This window comes from Poeciliopsis prolifica, unplaced genomic scaffold (genome assembly GCF_027474105.1).
Source record: "Poeciliopsis prolifica strain line A6 unplaced genomic scaffold, Auburn_PproV2 SCAFFOLD014, whole genome shotgun sequence".
Taxonomy (NCBI): Eukaryota; Metazoa; Chordata; class Actinopteri; order Cyprinodontiformes; family Poeciliidae; genus Poeciliopsis; species Poeciliopsis prolifica.
Window position 1 is genome coordinate 9,167,781 of NW_026562389.1, and position 21,093 is coordinate 9,188,873.

Below are 21,093 nucleotides of genomic sequence, written 5' to 3' on the forward strand. Positions count from 1 at the left end.
TCTTTATTATTACACCACCTTCCCCACCCCAACAGAAAAAATTGTATAAATGTTATGCATTATTTAATTAAATCAATTAGAACAAACTGAATTATGCAAATAATTAAAAGCTAAATTTTCGGAAAAAGATTTTAAAAAGAAACTTTTCCCTCTAGTTGTTTTTTAATTAAATCCAGACCCACTAAACCGGTGACCCAAACACTTTTTTCACAGAACAGAATTACAAAAAAATCTTTGGGTTATTAAGATGCGAGTAAACTAGAGATTAATTTTCAGTAGTGGTGCATATCTTGCATGTCAGGGATGCCTTCAGTGTTTTGAATACTTTTTAAATATTTTTCCTAATATGGAAAGATTTATCCATCTGGTGTATATTATCAAATTATTGATATATACTGAAAAATCTTACTTACAATAGGTATTGAATCATTTTAGCAGCACGAAGACCAAATATTACCTTGACTCTGATATCACAGCATCATCAGCATAGTTTGGAAAGGGTGTTCGATATGGACTTAAAGTTTTATATTGATATATTGTGGTACTACTCTGATAACAATTACCTCCTCCTTGTGTAGATCAGCTCTTCAGAGCCTTGTTAATGACCTAATTACTCTATGCAGGTGTGGTGCAGCAGAGCCACATCTAAAAGTTGCAGAGCTGCGGCCCTCGAGGACTGACGTTTGAGACCCCTGCCTAGTTGAACAAACAGTGGAGAAAATAGTAAAAATAGCTGTTCCAACATTGAATTGAATTGATTGTGACAATTATGAATCAAAATACGTATTACAGCTGTTGAACAAAGAAAGGAGAACTAGGACTGTTCCCTGCGAAACACCTTTGGCTACAGTAGCAACATTCACATAACAGGTCTTGATGCACAATTGTGTTTTTTTGTTGTTGTTTTGTTGCAGAGTTTCTTGTTTTGAATTTAATGCAACCGCAAGTAGACTTTCGTGTGAACGGTCTATGAGCCCAAAGCGAACCGCAGGCGCTGAAGAAGAAAGTAAATGTAACACAGCAGCAAAATGTTTTATTGTTTATGGATTCATTTTTTAAGTTATTGAGGAATCGGAGCTAACAGCATTGGGACAACATCATAACAAGAACATGAAGAAAGCACAACTAATATCACCGGGCTTGAGGATAAAATGCAACATGGCCGTTACTGAAAGCTAAACGTCCAATTTAGTTCCTCATTTGGAAGTGACACAAATCAGAGTGGAAAGACTGAATCTGGGCCGTGAAAAGTCGGATTCGAATTCGCCTGCTGTGTGAACGAAAGCTCGTTTGTAAGCTGTATCTGTTATTGCTCTATGATGCAACGACAAATATTGCTGTTACTGCTAAAAGCGCAGCGGTTTTTCATTCACTCAGAATACATTCATCATCTCTGCCAGTGTGTTTAGTCCATACTTGCTAGACATGCAAACCTGATATTTGCATACATTCAATAAAAAGATGAGCAACTTTTTTTTTCACTCTCTGAAGTTAAATGAGACCAAACTTTTCTTGTTTTAGCTTAGTGAAAACTATCTAAATAGTTTCTATTTGCTAAATGCCAGAAAACATATGTGCCTTTCCAAATTCAAATGTTTACACACATTTGGTCAGAATCAGTATGTCTGTATGTCACCAGAAAACTCATTTATTTTACAGTTTTTAACCCATTTTTTCTCCTTTAATCTTGACTTTATTAGTTGAGTGTTTACTGAATATTTACATCATGTTTATTGAGCCAAAATCCTCATGTGAAAATGTGCAGGGGGATAAAATGCAAATAGCATGAGAGACAATAGCATTCCCGTCTGCTCACCAGTGGTGATTACATTTCAGATTGCTGCTTTTTGAAGACTTGACACGAAATGCAAACAGGATTTTGCCCCTCAGGGCTCGGCTGATGTGTTGGTGTAAGCAGTGTCAGTTTCTTTTAGAGGAGCTATGCTCTAACTGTTCTAAATTTAGCATGGTAAGGATAGAAAAGTAATGGAAATGGAGCTGCATAAAACATGAAACGCAGAGAAACTAAAAAGAAATGTCGACAAGGGTTTCGTGTTGGTTAAATTGCAGGAAAAAGACATGGGAGTATTTCTTCTGTATGTCTAAGCAGTTAATTAAGAATCTGTTGGGACACTTTATTCATCAAGTAAAAGTAAAACAACAGAGTAAAATCTTTCCTTTTCTCTCCAATGCCCCCATGTGTGGCCAGTCTTTGTTGTTCTGTTGTCCAAAGATAAGCCGTCACCTTCAGGGGTTTCTGCATCTCCCTGCTGATGGTTATCTCTGCAGAGGCCAACGACTGAAAGATCCCACAACCCAGACGCCATCTGATAAAAAGCCTCGAGCTGTTGGCCATTGTTGAGCTAATCTCAGAGTATTCTGGTTGGCTGGGGGGTTCTTATGTCTGAAGCATGTGGGTCAGCTCTTATCTGCTGTGGGAGACAACAAGGAGATTCAGGTTTCAGAAAGTGAAGGAGAGTGGAGCATCTAGGATTCAAACATCTTTACTAATGATACTCTCAGTAAGGTGAACATGCAGCACATTTTACATCACCTCTTTAGCTGCATTTACATTAACCTTTTAAAAATAAATTGTACTTAATGGAAACATGTCAGTTTCAAAAAAGCTGAATATATTTTGAAACTCCAATGGAAATGTTTCTTTTGCATCACTTAAATCATGTGATCAACAACAGGATGCTACTACTGGTGGAAATGACAAAGAAGATAACAGGAAGAGGTAGAAGGATGAAGGCGCAATGTGATTTTAATTCCTTATCATGTGAACAAATGTATTCACGTGCAAACAGAAACACCACAATTATAAAATTATGGGGTTTTTCAATTTAGCAACATATATTGTTACTGATTTATTGTCCAGCCCTAATATTCCTTAATCAAAAAAAAGTTGTAAATATTTTTTTATATGTAGATGCATGCTTTCTTACAAGTGATTGGACTTTCACTGAATTAATGCTCTGTTATGGCATTTAATTTAAAAGAGGAATTTAATTATTTGTATCTTTCAATGTATTTCTAATACTGTGGAAAAGAGGCATAAGTGGTAAAACAAAAAAATCTAACTTTTTTCATCTGTTTACTTGGCTAATAGTCAGAATAATCTAATGTAATACTCATATAATTGTTAGTTTTATTCCCCTAAAATCTTCTACATAAATAACCTAAAAAACTCAAAAAAGGAGGACAGTAGGAAATAAAAATGTTCTTTCCTGTGTTTTCCCCGCACAGAGTGCAGCTCCGACTGCCAGCGCTGCACGGCGGACCTCCAGACCGGCGTTGGCAGCGTGTGCCTGTGGTGCAAAGCGGCGAGGACTTGGCTGCTTGGCGATCACTGCGTCTCTTTCTGCCCCTCCGATCATTATGCGTGGCACGGAGCCTGCATCAGTAAGGACTCTCACTCTCCTGTCTCATTATCAAATGTAAAAAGGTCAGAGGTGGGACAGCAGCCGTTTGAATGTAAAACTGAGCTAAAATCTCATCAGAACCTCAATGTTTTATTCATGCGGCCGGTTGAAGATCTGACTGACTTGGTGGAAGTTGGTTCTCGACCCTCTTTGTTTCTGTCTTGACCCGATGACAGGAAGCAGAAGAAATGGTGAATATTAACGAAGCGAAAAAGAAAACCCTCTTTCACACAAAGGTTTTTAACACAAACCTTTTTCCAAAATGTTTGTGAGAAAAGTGACAATAAATGTCCACAACAAAGACTCAAAGAAACGCCAACGTCTATTCTTTTGACATTTTTTAGTTGAAATATTTAATTTTTGTCATTCTTTAAATGTTCTTGGTGTGCAGCATTTTCATGCAAGCTGAGTCAAAATCCAAAGTGAAGAGCAGATTTTTTAATTTTTCTTGTTAAAACTTAAATTAATTAAACAAATTACTAGAAAGCCACCATTTGTTTCCAGATTTTAACTTTTTAGAGTGAAATTCAGAGTCTCTAGGGGAAATTAAATTTTCCTTTTTTTAGAGGATGTTGCAGAAAATTGATGGTTTATATGTTTGGTTTCGACTCTTTGATGTTTATTGCAGTGTCACTCGATGATGCAGATCTCATCCTTCACTATTATTTGATTATAATTGTCATAACATATTTGTTTGACAGAGGTAAAACTATTTGGTCTAGTTGTGGTTTTACTAGACCGAATAGTGAAATAGTGGAATAGTACACTAAATAAGACAAAACTAATTTAGAAGTAGCTTTTCAGCAAGAAGTAGGAGTTTAAGTCAATAATTACTTAATAGTTGTGAAAAAGTGTTTGTTCCTATGGCAGATTATCTCAATTATAATATCAGAAAAATGTTTTGCTATAAGTTTAATAATCTGAAAATTAAATAAGTACTTTTTAAAATCAATATTAAGAAATTTCTGATTCAAAACAAAACTCTTATATCTTGCTGAAAAGTTACTTGTAAGTCAGTTTGTCTCATTTAAAATGTACTAAGATACTGTATTTGCACAAGAAACAAGACCAGAAAAGCCTGGTAAAATTTTGTGTTTTTGCAGCATAACTTTGCAAACTGTGCTGCCATTTTTAACTTTTTATGAACTTTGACTTTACAAATGTTACCTGTGCTCTCTGAGTTGGAGCTTAGTCATGCTGGGACATCCATTCGCAAACTGAAATGGGTTAAACTCTTTCCAGATTGATGAGCAGCAACAGTTGCTCCAGTTAATTTGTGATGCTTTTTCATTCCTGGCATTATGCTAATGCACCTGCATCCTCCGGAGCACCAAACGACCTAAACTCCTGCCTTCTGAATATACTTTCCCATTTAGATTTGATAGTTTTCTCCAATCTTTCATCCTCATCATAACCTTTTGGTTTCCCCACTATTCCCAACAGTCTTCCTCTTTATTTTGGCATTGTTCCTTGTTCTTAATCGTCTTTTCATTCCAGCCTTTCAGCTCCATTCTCCTCGTCGTTAATATTGTCATCATCCTCATAATAACCATCACTGTTCTCATCCTCCTTATACTTATAGGACTGATCGTTACCCTAATTCCTCCTCCTCATTAGCCTCATCATCACTATCATCCCCCCTTCTTTCTCTTATGGCCCTAAATCTCATTAGCTTTGTTATCTTCATCGTCCAGGGTCATTATCATCATCATTTCCTCTGTCCTCATCCTGCGATTCAGCAGGTGAGCAGCAGAGAAGACGGGGCGCCTCGCAGCCACGCAGAGCTGCAGCGTCTTCATGCAGATTTTAAATGTAAATGTGAGGAGGAGGCTTTGGGCCGCAAAACCTCTGGAGGCTCATTTATCCGAGCCCGAAGCAGCCGAACACCAACACACACCGTAAAGAAGCAACGCTGCAGAGATAAAACGGGACACTGAACAACAGACGTGGGATTCAATGCATCTGTGGCAATATTTTATACTATGCAGCCTTTTCTTCTGCTGGTGTTGCGTCAGACTTCTGAACAAAAGCTGATTTCCTGAATTTTCTTGAGTTTTTTTTTTTTTTGTGCTCAGAGATGGAAGGAGGGCGCGAGGAGAGTGAGAGGAGTGGAAGGGCTCTTGCAATGATTATACACTTGATCGTGATTACTGATTATTATAAATATGTATTTTTAACTCAAGAGCATGCATTTACAAATTTATTCTAATAGGAATGTAATAATTCAACAGCTTGGAGTGGAGATACGTCTTTCAGTGCAAAGATTTAAACCAGCCTTGATTTTCTCCTGTAGGGGATTTGGTGTTTCATGGGCGCTGGGCAAAAACACTTCAACACTTCTTTTATTAAAAGCAATCACTCTGTGGAACAGTTGTTTGCTGCAATCATTAAATATTTTTAAAGGAGACCACCAGTGCAACATTCACATTTTGCACATATTTGTACTTTGATTTGGTTTTCTGTTGCTTCTAGAAATCTAAAAATCACCACAAGTCGTTTTTTGGCAAAACGTTAATGGTTTTGGGTGTAAAAAACCTTCGTAAAGTAACGAACCACGGCTGAGCTCCAGCACGTTTGATCAGCTGATTTTACCGCTGTACAATGGCTGCTGGAAAAGACAAAGTGTTTTGTTGTTGGCTTAACATCCAGAAACCACTTGCTTCATTCTTGTTGGTTGTGCAGGAGGCTCCACTTCTGCTTTTCAAAGATGTACGGTTGTATAGTTATGCATCTGTTTGCAGCCATTGTCACGTGTGAATTTAAACGTTGAGTTGGGAGGCATGGCCAGCAGCAGCTTATTTAGATTTAAAGTGACAAGACACCCTAAAAAAGCATCATAGGTTATTGAAGTATTTCAACCTATGCTGGAAGAGTTGTGCTTAGTTGTGATTAAAGCAAAGTGTGCTGCTGTTATTGTATTTCACCTGGACTGTTTCCAAAATCTGAAAAAATGGCAACTCTGAGACATTTGGCCAAATGATACAAATATATGTCTTCATTTCTATATCTATTTTGTTTTTTTTGTCTATCCAGCTTTCTGTCTCCCTTTGTCTATGTTTAATCTGTTTTTGGCTGTCTAAACCTTTAGGTTTTATCTACTCTACCTATTTATCGAACTATCATGTATTTCTGAAAGCTCAGTCTTAAAAGGTTTTTAAGCTGAAATTTGATGAAAGGTTAGAGAAATCCCTTTCATCACGTTTCTTAGATCTACTTTCCAAAAAGACGGACTTTCTTATGATCTTGAAAAGTGTTTTTGATCAAAAGTTTTCCATCTGTCTGAAAGTTTTGTACAGTTAGTGATGGACTTCTGAACTCATATTTAGAAAACAGAAGTTTTGCTTTTTGAACTTTTACTCAGCTCTGAGCGAGATTTTATTGGTATGTAACATATTTAGATAATAATGTTCACATTTTTGCTTTTTGCTCTACTTTTCTTTGTTTTATCCTAATCGTTTTCTGCCATTTTAATCTAAATTTATTCACTTTTTTTTTCCCAGAATGCCATCCTTCATGTGAGTCCTGCAGTGGGGCGGGGCCTTTGTCCTGTACTTCCTGTCCCACCAAAAGCGTCCTGTTGCCCTCTGGCCTCTGCTCTGCCAGATGCCCCGTTGGCTACTATGATAACGGTCATCGGGTCTGTCAAGGTAGGAAACATCCCTGCTGATTGGTCGCACTTATCTGCTGTTTGTACACCATTTTTGTTTTAATTTTTATGTTTTTCTTTTTAATCATGTCATTTTTATTTTCAAAATAAAAATGACATGATTTTAGCAAGATTTTAACAGTTCACCTTTTAAGTGATTTCATGAATATTAAACTTTACTGAGAAAATGTAATTTATACTACATAAAACATTTCATACTTAGAGAAACCTGGTGCCACAGGCAGGAAAAGGGAATTTATTGTTCATGGGGTTTTCAGCTTTCTTCCCAAAAATACACTTAATGAGGAGCTGTGGGAGAAATGAGACTTAATATTAAAATGATAAGTCTGGGTTGTTTCAATAAAACACTTAAGATTTAGTTTGGTATTCTGTTCTCCTGTTTATGGAACACACAAGAATCTGACTGTAGACATATTTTTAGGACATTTGCCTCACTGACATTGCTGTTTTCCTGATAAATAAGTTATTTGATTGTCTTCCACAATAGTATATTATGCATACTGTTAAAGACAATTGTTTATTTTTTGGTTAAACAACAAAAATTCCAACTGTAGGAAAGATTATTCAGATTTAATCTTGGCCTTTGTCACTTTAAATCCAAATAAGTTGCTGCTGGCCACGCCCCCCAACTCATTGTTTAGACTCACATGTGAAAATGGCTGCCAGCAGATGCACACTTATACAATCGTGCATCTTTGAAAAGCAGAAGTAGAGCCTCCTGCACAACCAATAAGAATGCAGCAAGTGGTTTCTGGATGGTAAGTACAAACAGCAGACATTTTACGGCGCATACAACAGTGAAACTAGCTGACCACATGTGTTGGAGCTTTACTTGGGTTGCTAGGTGACAGGCAGAATTCTGCTGGGGTTGCTAGGTAACGGCATAGTGTGATTTAACAACTGGGAGGTTTTTGAAACGACTCGTTTTTCAGAGTCCAAAAACATTTTCTCACTGTGAAGGTGGATTTTGTTGTGCTTGGTTGGTTTTAGAAGCTGCAGAAAAAAAAAGGAAGCATAAAATTGTACAAAGTGTGCCATGATAAGAAAATAAGAAAAAAGGTAAAGTAAGTAAAAAAAAAAAAAACAACAGCACAGTAAAATCACACCTAAAGGTTGACCAAAGGTAAATCCATACAGCGTTAGGTTGCTGCAGGTGTTTTATTGATCTTTTCCTCTCTCATGTCTGCGCTGACCTTTGTATCGACCTTTCTTTCTGTTTTTGGCAGCCTGTGACAGACAGTGCCTGACATGCGACACCGCTGGGGTTTGTACGTCCTGCCGTGACCCGACCAAGGTGCTGCTCTTCGGAGAATGTCAGTACGACAGCTGCGCCCATCAGTACTACCTCAACGCGACGACCCGCGCCTGCAGAGGTAAGACGGAAACCGCCGCCGCACGCGCAGCGGAGGATGCTCCTGATTAGTAATGAGGATACAGTATGCGGCCTTTATGGCGTTCATAAATTACTCTCCATCCATATTGCATGTAGTGCAGGAGGCCACGGCGATTTTATGGGGCCCATCAATCACGTAATAAACTCTGGAACCAGAAATGCAAATCCCAGCCATTGTGTGTGCATTTTAACTCTCTTACATCTTCTTTTGGCTTGTGAAGTTGATTAATGAGCTTCATGTAAAATCCTGGGCTCTTTTTTGAGATTCAACAACTTCATTTCACTGTGGAATAGTCCTGCTGGAAACTCTGCATATTTATGTTACGGTTCAGGTTTTTTAACAGCTTCGTCTCTGATTAGGCTTTATGATAATTGGATGTTATTTTTGCTGCTACAGATTGACAAATATTACACATTTGTTTCTTTAAATTTCACTCTTTGGCCACAGTTTATATTACATATTGATCTTTTAAGTAACATTTTCAATAACTCTCATTACTGATATAAAATAAATATAATATGAACATGTGATTTTATTACTCTTGAGAAAAATTATTATCCGACTTAATGGTTCCTTTTTGTAGTAATAAAATAATTTAAAATTATTTTAATTATGTTTACAGTAAAGTAAGATGTCTTGTTGAGTTTAATTCCACCCTCTTAAGCTGTATTTTTAGCTTCTTTTCCATTTTTTATTAAAATAATTAACTCCTATTAAATATATTAAAGATATATTTTCATAGCTTTTATAAAATCCAACATTTAGAATCACTTCCAACAGTGATGTCCAAACATTTGACCATCAATTTTTTAATACTAACATCATTTTATCATTTTTTTAGGTTTTCCTCATTAAATGAAAAATATATATTTATAAAACAAACAGCCAGATTCAGATTTAGTAGAATAGTGATCTATAAATCATCATAGACCTGTAACATGCATGCATTTCCCAAATTTTTTTATTTTCTCCCCCAAAAATAAACACTCGCCACTTTAAAAAGTTATAATTTGGCATCTTTAATGAATAGATATAGCAAGTCTTTATTTTATTAAATGTTACTAGATGTTTGTGGTTTCACTTTTAATAACTTTAAATAAAAGCTAAATTTGAGAAAAAATGTGGCTACAACCTGACAAAAAAGAACAACTTTATTGTACTTAACAATATTTATGACAAAAATAAAATAAAATGAAATGCCTGCTGGACCGTCAGTATTGTTCTATTCTTGAATTGAGGGTGAGTTTAACGCAAAATCATTCCAAATGTAACAACACGAGTTTATTTCTTACATGATAAACTAAAGGTTGAGTGAAGGTACTTATTATTGGTGAGTGTCTTGATAATTACTCTGCCACAGTTGGCTCCATTTTTGGTGAGCTTTATTCTCATAAAGCTTTAGCGGCTAATTCTCCGTTCAGTCAAGAATTAATTCAGCTGTTTCAACCACCGGCTTGGGAAGTATTCAGCTCTACATTTATAAGTAATATGGAGAAGTTCAGTGGCAGGACTTGGCATGTTTGTGTTTTCTGTTTTGAGTTTGAAGTTTAAATAAAGAAGCTGAGAATTGATTTGTTGTCACATTGGTTAGCGTTTGATTGGATCTGCCGGAGGGAAGCCCCAGCCCTTCTGCCACTGATTGTTTTGATTCTGCTTGTCATCAGGCGTCATCATCATCAAGTGCAAAACACGTTTTCCTTTCTAAACGCTGGTCTGTGTGTTTGCTGTGCTTCTCAAACCCACACTGACTGAGATAATGACAAACACAAACAAACAGTTTTTTAATCCGAGAGAGTTCTGCTTTATCTAAAACCAACATTGAAGCATTAAGATGTTATTGAATGTTCCTTTTTTTTTGTTTGGCTAAGCAAGAAAAGATCAAATATCTTCAGTTTGGACAAAAGAATATTCTACTGTATATTCTCAGATTAATCAACTGTGGATCTGGTTTTACACAGCAAAAAAAACATTTTAACAACTTATTTTTGTCTATATAGTGAAAATAAATAAGACAAAACTAACTTACAATTAGCTTTTTTGCAAGAAAAAAGTAAATAATTCCTTGATGCTGTCGAAAAAGTCAATATTAAGTCCATTAGGAAATTATTTCATTTATAACATTGTAAAAATTTCATAATTGAAATAAGTCAAGTTTATTTGAATTGCACGTTTCTGCAACAAGACAAAGTTCAAAGTGCTTTACATAAAAGCAGTTTTATGTAAAGCTTTATGATGACAAACACATCATGTAGCCAACAGCTGTGAAAACCAGACAAGACACTACATTTTGTCAAATGCCAATGTTAAAATCATTAATAAACATCAAATATGTTGGTCATTTTGTCAAGTGCCATCATAAGAATCTTCAGTACAATAGAAATAATACTATTAAGGAATTATTGACTTAAAAAAGGCTCCTATAATCATGAACACGTTCTTGTAAGTTAGTTTTATTTCAAGTGTCTGAAGGTATTTGGACCAGAAACTAAAGCAAAAATACTTGGTAGGATTTTGTGTTTTTGCAGTGTGGATGTCTCCCATTAAGGCCATTTCTTCTCAGTCTCTTATGATTTGTTATTGTTGAATCCTTCTGACCCTGACTGAGGCAGTCAGACCTGCAGAGCTTTAGATATTGTTCATCTGTCAGTGCCTGGATCAGACTCTCTTAGAATAATTTTGGTAGGAAGGATCGCCACTGGTTCATGGTTTCTTCACTTGTGAGCAAAGTTGACTCCCTAAATCCTTAGAAATATCTTTTAAACCATTGTTTCTCACCTTTTTTAATTTTATTTTCCCTTATTTGGGATCTGGGGAGAATTGTTTTATGACACGAGACCAAGTCTGGAATATTGCTTAGTGTAGAGCAAGAAAATGAAATGGCTTTCATGGCTTATTCCCGTTAGAGAGGAGTATTTATGGTCCCCCCAGGCAGCTTGTGCATATTGGAATCCATTCTAGCTTTACTTTCCTTTACTCAAACCATAATTAAATGAAGTAAAGAATATAAGGGACCAAATATCCCCTGTAGATTATAGAAAACCACCTCTTGTATTTCCCTTTACCTCTGGTTTGGTTCCAGTTTAATGAGATTTTCTTGGTTAGGAGGACCTTAAGGAACCGTCTCAATGGAGACGAGATTGCTGCTTCTTTAGCTTGTTTCAGGATTAGCAGCTAAGAGGAAACACTTGTGTGGCATCCAGGTCAAATTTTTCTGAGACAACAAACTGCAAAAACACAAACTAGTTTTGGTCTAGTTCTAGTGGAAATATCCTAGCATACTTTAAATAAGACAAAACTAGCTTACAATTCGATTTTCGGGAAGAAATATGAGCTTGTTTTAACTCACTAATAATTTCAAAATACTACTTCCACTGGGAGAATATTTCACTTATAACTAGATATTTTTCCAAATTTTCTTTTTCACTAAAATTAAGATTTTTTTTTTACTTAAAACATCTACTAAAAAGTAATTTATAAGCTGGTTTGTTCTTATTTCACGTGCACTAAGATATCTGCACTAGAAACTAGAGCAGGAATACTTGGTAGGATTTCTTGTTTTTGCAGTGCAAGCAGAAACAGTTGGTTTTCCAGGTCATGATGCGTTTTGCCCCCAGCCAGCTGCAGCCTCGACTTGAACCTGTGATGAGCCTTCAGTTGGAGAAAACAAGACAAACATGTTATCTCTGAAAACCGCTGAGAGCTTTCAAAGGAAAGAAAATCTCTGAGTAATTCATGAAGTAGACAAATGGACTTTGTGATTGTCATCTGTTTTCATAGATCTGCAAACCCAGAGATATTTCTTTTAGGATAGATATTGCATATATATTCAATTAAATGGCAGTAAATTACATTTTATATTAACAATAGTCAGATTGGTTTTTTTCTCTAAATGTTAGATTTGTTCATTTTAATTAGTTTTGAAATAAAAGATGAAAAACTAAATGCCAAATAAAAAAAACAGATATATATATATTTTTTTTTCTTTTTGTCCAATGGTTTAGTAATACCTGAATTTTCTGTCTCACATTCAACAAACCAGTTTTTTTCTGACCAAAATTAAAGTTTTGTGATTGTTTGAAACAAACTACATGCAATGATCTCTACAGTCAGGTCTATTTTTGACTACGTGTCTTGGCTTAGAATTTCATTCACTGTAAAATTAAATCCTTTCTTCTTTGAAATCGATGCGACGCTTCATTTCAAACCTGCACTCTAACAGAAGGAGGATTGTTTTGCTCTTATTGGGTTTGATTCTCATGCCAGGCTTTATTTAGAACGCCACCAACACTCCAGATGTGCAGCTGATTTGTGATAAACAACAGACATGCATTTAAATCAACTTTTTTCCAATGTTCCCAATGTTCTTCTATTTCCCTTTCCTGTTCCCAGAGTGTGACTGGAGCTGCAACGCCTGTAAAGGCCCTCTGCGAACCGACTGCCTGCAGTGCATGGAGGGATACGTGCTGCAGGACGGCGTGTGCGCCCAGGGCTGCTCCGTCGGATCTTATCAGGATGGAGACAGATGCTTCAGTCAGTCCCACAGAAAGCAGATAAGCACCTCTGTCCTCATGTGCAGCTGATGCAACCGCCTCTGGTTTCATCATGTTATCACCTGAGGTTGATCTTCTGTAAAGTTTTTATGATCTGGCGATGATTAAAGCAGTAAATCAGCAGCAGTACAGCAAAAAGGAGGAGCTTGAACTACAAATGGAAATTATATTGAATATGCAGCTGAACTCTGACCCAAAGGTTTTCATTTTGGGATTATATTCCTTTTAATCTCTAACACCTGTAAAGGCTCAAGCTGCCCCATTTATATGTTTGCAGATGGTAGTTGTTTTCTTCTGACATACTTTCCCTTTTTTCTCACCAACAGAAAATAATCTTTTTTTTTTTTACACAAATTAGATTTTTTTTTTCCCCACCATTTTAGATTTTAATTTTTATCTCAACTGCTTCTAGAAACAACCCAGAAACACTCAGCTCTTTTTTGACAATAAGTTAATGTTTTATGGTGTCTGGAAAACGAGCTGTTTCAAAAACCTCCAGATCCTCCAGACCTCTAGTCACATTCAAAGGCCACAGCCAGGTGGAGTTCCAGCATGCTAAGCTAGCTGGTTTGATCACTGTTTCCATTTACCATATCAATGCGAAATTTGACATTTTGACAATAAATTTGCTTAATGGAAATACGGAAATTTTGAAAAATCTCTGTTTTGGCGCTAGGAGGCAGTGATTTATTTACTGACTGAAAATTATTCACATAGGATTTAAATTGTGTTTCTTATTTAAATTTTAAATTGTGTTGTTGTTTTTTACATTAGTAGATTATTGATAAACTTTTGCTCACATTTGTACAGGAAACGCATCTAAAGGCCGCTGGAAGTGTTTTGCTGTTGACTTATTCAGAAACCACTTGCAGCTTTCTTGCTGGTTGTGCATCAGGCTCCACTTCTGCTTTTCAAACATGTATTGTTGTTTAATTGCACATCTGTTTTCAGCCATTGTGATGTGGGAGTGTAAACATTGAGGCCAGCAGCAGTTTATCTGGATTTAAAGTGACAGAGACCCTAAAGCAACTCACTCAAAACTGAGAAGACTGAAATATCCTTATCTAAGAATAATTTTGTGCAAAAAAATTAAAAACATGTTTTGTATAGCCCATAGACCTATTCTAACTAAGGAGTCATAATAGGTCACCTTTGAAAAAAATTAGGCTTAGATTTATACAATGAGTGAATCCCAAAATTCAAGATTCCTGGCCTTTATGACTATATTACTACAACTGTAATCTAAGAAATTTCATAGTGGTTTATGTGAGAACAGGTCTACTTTAACCAGTGGAGAATCTATTGAGGTTTTGGTTATACAATGATGTCTATTCAACTCTGCACACACAACATCCTTGAGAAAGAGCAACAACCATTCGGTGTATTCATGTTTTATACAATAGATGAATCCATAGTTATGCTACCAAGGGAGAAACTGAAGCTTGTGAATATTTACTCTAAGCATGGCTGAAATACAGCTTCTTCACACTGGATGACAAGTTTTTCTGATAGTGAAGGAATCCTGACCAGTGATGTTCAATGTCGAGTCTGTGACACTTTGACGGGGAAAAATCATTACAGAGTGAAAAAATCTCTGAGATAGTGATTATTTAAAGGTTTGCATCAGAAAGCTGCTCTCCTCTCCTTGGTTGCGTTGAGCGCGCTCTGTTTTGCTGCATGTTTTTCACATGGAGTGTTTATGTAGATTTGTGCAGTTTGAGATTTTTGGGGATATCCAGTGACATGTTTTTCTCTTTTCGTGCGTCTATCTGTTTCAGGTTGTGACGATCACTGTGTGAAGTGCAACAGTCCTGGAAAATGTCTGGAATGCCAGCCTCCCTACGCCACTCTGCAGGGACAGTGTGTCCTTCAGTGTGGCAGAAATTATTACCTGGATTCATCATCGCAAGTCTGCAAGTGTAAGAATCATCACTTTAAAATGTTTTTGAAATGTAATATAACTTTATTTTATGGTTTTAGTTAATTGCTTTAGTTTAGTGAAAATAATTTATTTTTGTAACACAAATAAATACATATATATGGAATATGATTTTTTTAAACATAAACATATTTTTAATTTAAATGTTATTTTAAATAATATTTATGTACATGTACATATATACAAAATAAATATAAAGAATATATTTATTTTTGTTTTAAAATGTTCTTAATATAGTGTTATTTTATTTATAAAATGTAATTATTTTATTTAATTATATATATATATATATTTATAAAATATATTTATATTTAGCTTTCTTTTTGCGATGAATGTTCTGCAAGGAAAAAAAAGTAAATTATAAAATAAAATACCTATTTCTTCAGCTTGCTCCTCGGACTGCGTCCAGTGCGACGGTGTTGGACGCTGCTTAGTGTGTCGTGACCAGACGTTCCTTATGGAAGGCTACTGCACCCCCGACTGTGGACATGGATATTATGCCGATCAAAAGACGAGAACCTGCCATGGTAATAACATTACTGCAAGAACATGTCCAGGCCTGCTGGTTACAGGAGATTTTTCTAACTCACATGAGAAGAAAATATAGACTAGATGTGTTTTTTATATCCCATAGACTTGTCCTCACCTGTTTAAAGACCCCTAATTGGTCACTTTTAATTAAAAAATTGATGATTTAAAAAAAACTGTAGAAACTCCCAGGCTGCTTATGAACATACACAGATTTTGGCTTTTATTTATTTATTTATTCATGTTAATCTGGATGTATAAGTTTGTACTGGTGCCACGTTTTCTGTGCTGAAGGGGATAATGAAATAGGCATTTATTTACATTTTGTAAACTTCAACCATTTTTCATTATGGCTCTGTTCATATATCTGTGAGTGATTAAAAAACATTTAGCTAGTCGACCCAGGTCTCCTGCCTGCTGAACATACTAAGCATCGGCTGGTAAACTTGTCTGCAGACTCAAGACAGCTGGAAAACCTCAAGTAAAAATGAACAAAAATCTGCATGAATATAAATATATAAAGTTACAGCTGTGATCTCCTGCCCCAATTAGCTTGTTTTCCAGTGTTTATGTCGAAGTTGCAAATGAATCTTTACAGAGAAATACTCTGTTTGGTCAAATAAATAAAATAAGCCACAAATGTATTTTATAGTAGTTTTTTTTTTTTACTTCTCAAGGTTTAATATTAAATAAATATTGACATTCGGTGTCTTACATAACTTCAGTGCATGTGTGCAGTTATATCAAGCAAATAAAACTGAGATGGGCTCATAAATGATGCAGATGATGCAGGGACGTCACTGGCTTGTTGCTAGGCAACAGGAAAGTTATCCTGAGCTTCCCAGGGTTATAAATCCCACAGCATCATTGTTTGATTGAATCCAGAGAGCTTTTAAAGTTAATGTCCACATATAGCACCATGTTCGGATCACTAAATAATAAGCTGAAATTATCTTGCCGTTTTTTTATTTTTTAAAGTTTTTCTTCAGATCTAAGACTGAGAAGTGATCAGATACAGTTTGATGTCAAGGATAACAGACTAATTTATAACCTGGGAGTTACACATGGAGAGAAACTGAGGCTTTGCATTGGTAGTACTATAAAAAACTAAATATATTCTGTTTTAAAAATAAAGATGAAAGCATCTTTATTGAGATAAAGAATCTTTATCTTTATAAAGAAAGTATATGTTTTTAAAAGAAAATGCTACTGCATTCTTTTAAAACTAAATAAAGTCGCAGCTTCAAAATCTACAGGCACCTGAAAACTTGTAGTAAAGCAAAATATTAGATCTTAGTGTTTTTAGCCATTTGAATGGTAAAATATATTCAAAACAGGCTGAAAAATGACAAAGCAGTAGATCAGAGTAAAGGTAAAAGCGAAGTTAACAGCTAATTAACACGCTACCAGCTACTAAAACTACAGTTAGTCTGATCAGACATTAAGTTCACATTTAAAAACACATTATTCATCCCAAAGGAAAATTAAATGTGGTTAAAACTTACCAGAGTCGATGTGAATGGTGGTTATTTGGACAGGAAGAATCTCCGGTAGCAGTCAGTGTTTTGATCATAGTTCAGATATTTGAGATTTAACTAATAAAAAAAAAAAGTAGTAATAAATAAAAAGCTATCTGCTATATTCAAGGCCAACCTTTACTTTGTGTTAAACTGAGACCTAATCTGAGCTGTGTTTGAAGTCATAATCAAGCTAACGGCTAATGAGAGGTAAGCTAACACCCAAAGCAGCGTTTTACCTAATTATTGACAACCAGGTGTATGGAAGAGCTAAATTTCTTCTACATAAACAGTGTTTAGGGTTGTCAAAAAATGAAAAAATTTTAAATAATGTATGTTTTTAGCACTTTGCCAAGTGCTAAGAGCCAAGAGGGTAGCTTATCATAGTCAAGCTAGCTACTAATCAGAGTAAACCGTACTACTTCTTTTGACATTTTATGGTGGTTAGCAACTATCGTCTAGCTGCATTGCGCCACCTACTGGACTGAGTCAACCTTACAGCTATTTCAAATCAATTGAATAGCTAATAAACGTTTATCTTTTCCAATCAATCAATCTAACAACTAATTGCAGTTAAGCTACCTACTGTTCAGAGTTGGACAACTTACAAAATGGCGGAAAAGATATCCTATAGCCATGTGGGTTTACCATTTTTTATCTAAGTGAATACAGGAGTTCAGTGAACGCTGATATTCTTCCACTCGCATGATTTCACAGAAAAAGAGACGATGAAGCCCTTCTGGCTATGGTTAAAACTTTCTCGTTTTATGGCTACAAAAACACAACAAATCTTTTTTCCATTAGGTTCAGCTCAACCACAGACATAGTTTGTCTTATTATATTGCAGTTAGATCACCTCAATTGTTTCACATTTATTCTGAATGTCTTTATATTTCAGAATGGATGACAGTTTGCAAAACTTTATTATGACAGCAGCACAATGACTGACTCACAAATCTATTAAGATAGATAACTAGTATTAACTGTGTGACGTATAGATTAAATCTGTCTTTGTGAATCACAAAGATTAAAGCTTTGACTGTGAATTTTAGTCATTTAAGGAGCCTTGCACTTGTTTTTTTCATTTATCTTTAGAAGCTGTGAACCTATAAGTGACATTGCCGCAGGCCTATGGCGGGAAGGCAGCAGTTGTGAAACGATTTATAAAAAAAACGTTTTAAAGTTTATTTCTTGGAGAAAAATATGTAATTGTGTTCCCTTTGAGATAAATGTCCCTTTCTTCTGAAATAATGAACAGTTTTAGCTTCGAGGCCTGTACTAATTCATGACTCAATCAAAAAGAAAAGGATAGAAAAGTTTAAAAAAAATATTTTCACCACCAAATAAAAAAATAAATAAATAACACCCCCCTCCACTGGTGCGTTAAATTATGAAGTTGTTCCCATTTGTAATAATAATTACATGTCTGAAAGTTTGAGGTTTCAGAGTGACTGTTGGCATCATTAGAGGTGATATAATGAGATTACATCGAAGCATCTGAAAAAAGAGCTGATCTTTAAAAAGTTCACGTGTAAAGTTCAGCCAGCTCCAATTAAAGCCTGTTTCTAAAATGCCACACCAGCACCGAGTTGTTTCACGCCGCTATTTCTCTCGGAAGTGAAGCGCCCCTCCCCCACCCGTTTCCCTTTCACTGCATTTTCTCACCCCTAGCACCCACTCACACCCACAACACTGCCTGGCTCTCATTTTATCCATTAAGCTGTACCATTTGAAAGGTTTTAAAATGTACTAATTACAGTGATTATAGGGTTCAGCTCTTTATTAAAAATAATGGAAATGTGGTTTAGATCGATGCATTCTGTAGTTTTTACCCCTAGATATATATATTTACACATTTAACATGAAAATTTGAAAGAATCTCATGGATTTTCTACCCTGACTAGTTGGTTTGCAACAATAAATAATTTATTATTTATGATAGTAATATACAGATTTAGTAATAAACATTTTGTTGATGTTAAATTTTATGTCTGAGCATGCAGCAACACCGAGGTTTGCTGGGCGTCTTTTAGTTTTTAGCCTCAGTTGTGCCAGTTTGAGGTCAATCTTTAGCCTCTGAAATTATAGATACACTAAAACTGCATCTACCATTATATTTTGACATTCTGCTGTCAAAAGGACACAAGTTTGCCATTGCTGTGTTTCCATTAAATAAGAAATGCAATTGAAATCACACGTGAAAAAGTTTGTTCACATAATAAAGTTATTAAAAGTTATGGCGCCAAAGGATGTTAATAATTCAGCCATTTGTTGTTTTTGCGAAATTATCCACAGAATTAAGGATTCAACACTTTAAAATGACAAACTTAACTTTTGATGGTACATGGTATATTGGTACTCTTAAAATAAGACCAAACTAACTTACAATCAACTTTTCAGAAAAATAATAAATAATGCATTAATTTTACTGAAAATTTACTTTGCTCTACTGGCAAATTATTTCACTTAAGTACGTAAAAAATGTTTTGTAATAAATGTGGAAACAAAGCTGCTGACATCTGCAATGTGGTCATTGTTTGCCATCAGCATAGATAATACAAGACGTGCTGTAGCACCATGTAATCTCAGCGTATTGCATAAAAGTTGTCTGAGGATGGAGCCTTGAAGAACCCCACATGTGATTTTGTGGTTTTTGTTTTCCCCAGTGAACCACCACAGCCCTGTCCTCCACATCAACGGGTCCCTGCTGGTTCCCATCGGAGGCTCCGTCCCTCTGCTGCCTTCGCTGATGGAGGTCAGGGACCCCGACGGTTCTTCTGGGTGGATGATCTTCCAGCTTGTTCAGGAACCAAACAACGGCCGTCTGGTCCTGTTAACAGAGGAGGAAGAAAATGGAGGGAAAACGAGGCGAGAGCTACGCAAAGACGACACCTTCACGTGGGCACAGCTGAAGCGTGGTCGGGTCCATTTCACACACCTGAAAAACAAAGCCAGGTAACTGGGTCAGATGTTTACAGCTGCAGAATGCAACTTTTAAAAGAATGGTATGAGACAGATAATCTATGAAAGAATCAAGCTACTCTGCCTCGTTAGTGCTAATTCGAAACAACCAATCAGAGCCAGGAGGCGGGTCTTAGCTCTGTCAGTCACCATCAGTGTGCCGCTGCTCATCCCTCTACTACTCACCCTGTTGCTCTCTGCTAGGCCAGCATAGCCTGTCAGAAATGCTCAAGCTAGTTAGCATGGCCAACTGTGATGGCGGACAAACGGTTTTTCTGAAATGCTAAGTTGTTTCTGGACTGGATATTCATCTATTATGTTGTGTTTATTAAAATAAAGCCATGTTTACTTATGTATCAGATCAGATTAGCTTAATTTGGTAAATTTATGTGACAAAAAAACAACAACTGAAACATATCTAGATTTTATCTTACTTTTTCTCTTGGCTAAAATCTGTCCCCTGCCTACATCTCCCAGAATGCTGTGTGGTTCCAGATCAGAGTTCAGTGAATATTCTACATAATAAATATTCTATTTATCTATTGCCATATATTTATTGTATCCGTTTGTTGTCTAGCTATCCTATACTGGATCCTATAAAAATGAGGTGTAAATAATTTATGTTCTGCTTTTTTCTTTCTTTTTTTGCTGCTTTGAACCCAAATCTGATGACACAGAAAACACATCAGAGTGATTTTTGTTTTCCTTTTACACTGCAGCTGCTCTGAAATAAGTCTGTTCGGTTCTGTGTTGGACTCCAGTGTCCATTTATCCAGTGACAATAAACCTAATAAACAGTTTAGTCAGTCGTGATGCAGCTGGTGTGGCCTAATACAGCAGAAAACCAATAAATGAGCAAAATATGATCTGCTGCCCAGTTTAAGGCTTTTAGCTTAATAGAGACAGCCGAATGTAAGCCACCCAAATAAGATTAAATCTCCATATTACTGCCATATTTTTCAAATTATGTGGAGTGCTGGATAACGCCTGCAGACTCACAGCTGTATTAAAACGAGCTGCATCATCTGCCGATCAGACCTGTGTGCTTTAGCTTGGCTTTTTATGTCTTTTTGAGAAACTCGGTGGTTATTTCAGAAGCATCTATAAACACA

The 21,093-nt window shown here is 35.9% G+C and overlaps 1 protein-coding gene across 1 annotated transcript in view; it reads left to right on the plus strand.

The window, feature by feature from the left end:
• Positions 1-21,093, plus strand: part of fras1 (Fraser extracellular matrix complex subunit 1) — a 212,040-nt gene that overhangs the window by 124,682 nt on the left and 66,265 nt on the right. Inside the window, exons 21-27 of the mRNA XM_055039628.1 lie at positions 3,250-3,405; positions 6,926-7,072; positions 8,319-8,465; positions 12,876-13,016; positions 14,815-14,955; positions 15,362-15,502; positions 19,687-19,975. Of these exons, the coding sequence (XP_054895603.1) occupies positions 3,250-3,405; positions 6,926-7,072; positions 8,319-8,465; positions 12,876-13,016; positions 14,815-14,955; positions 15,362-15,502; positions 19,687-19,975 (1,162 nt within the window). The remainder of the gene's footprint in view (positions 1-3,249; positions 3,406-6,925; positions 7,073-8,318; positions 8,466-12,875; positions 13,017-14,814; positions 14,956-15,361; positions 15,503-19,686; positions 19,976-21,093) is intronic.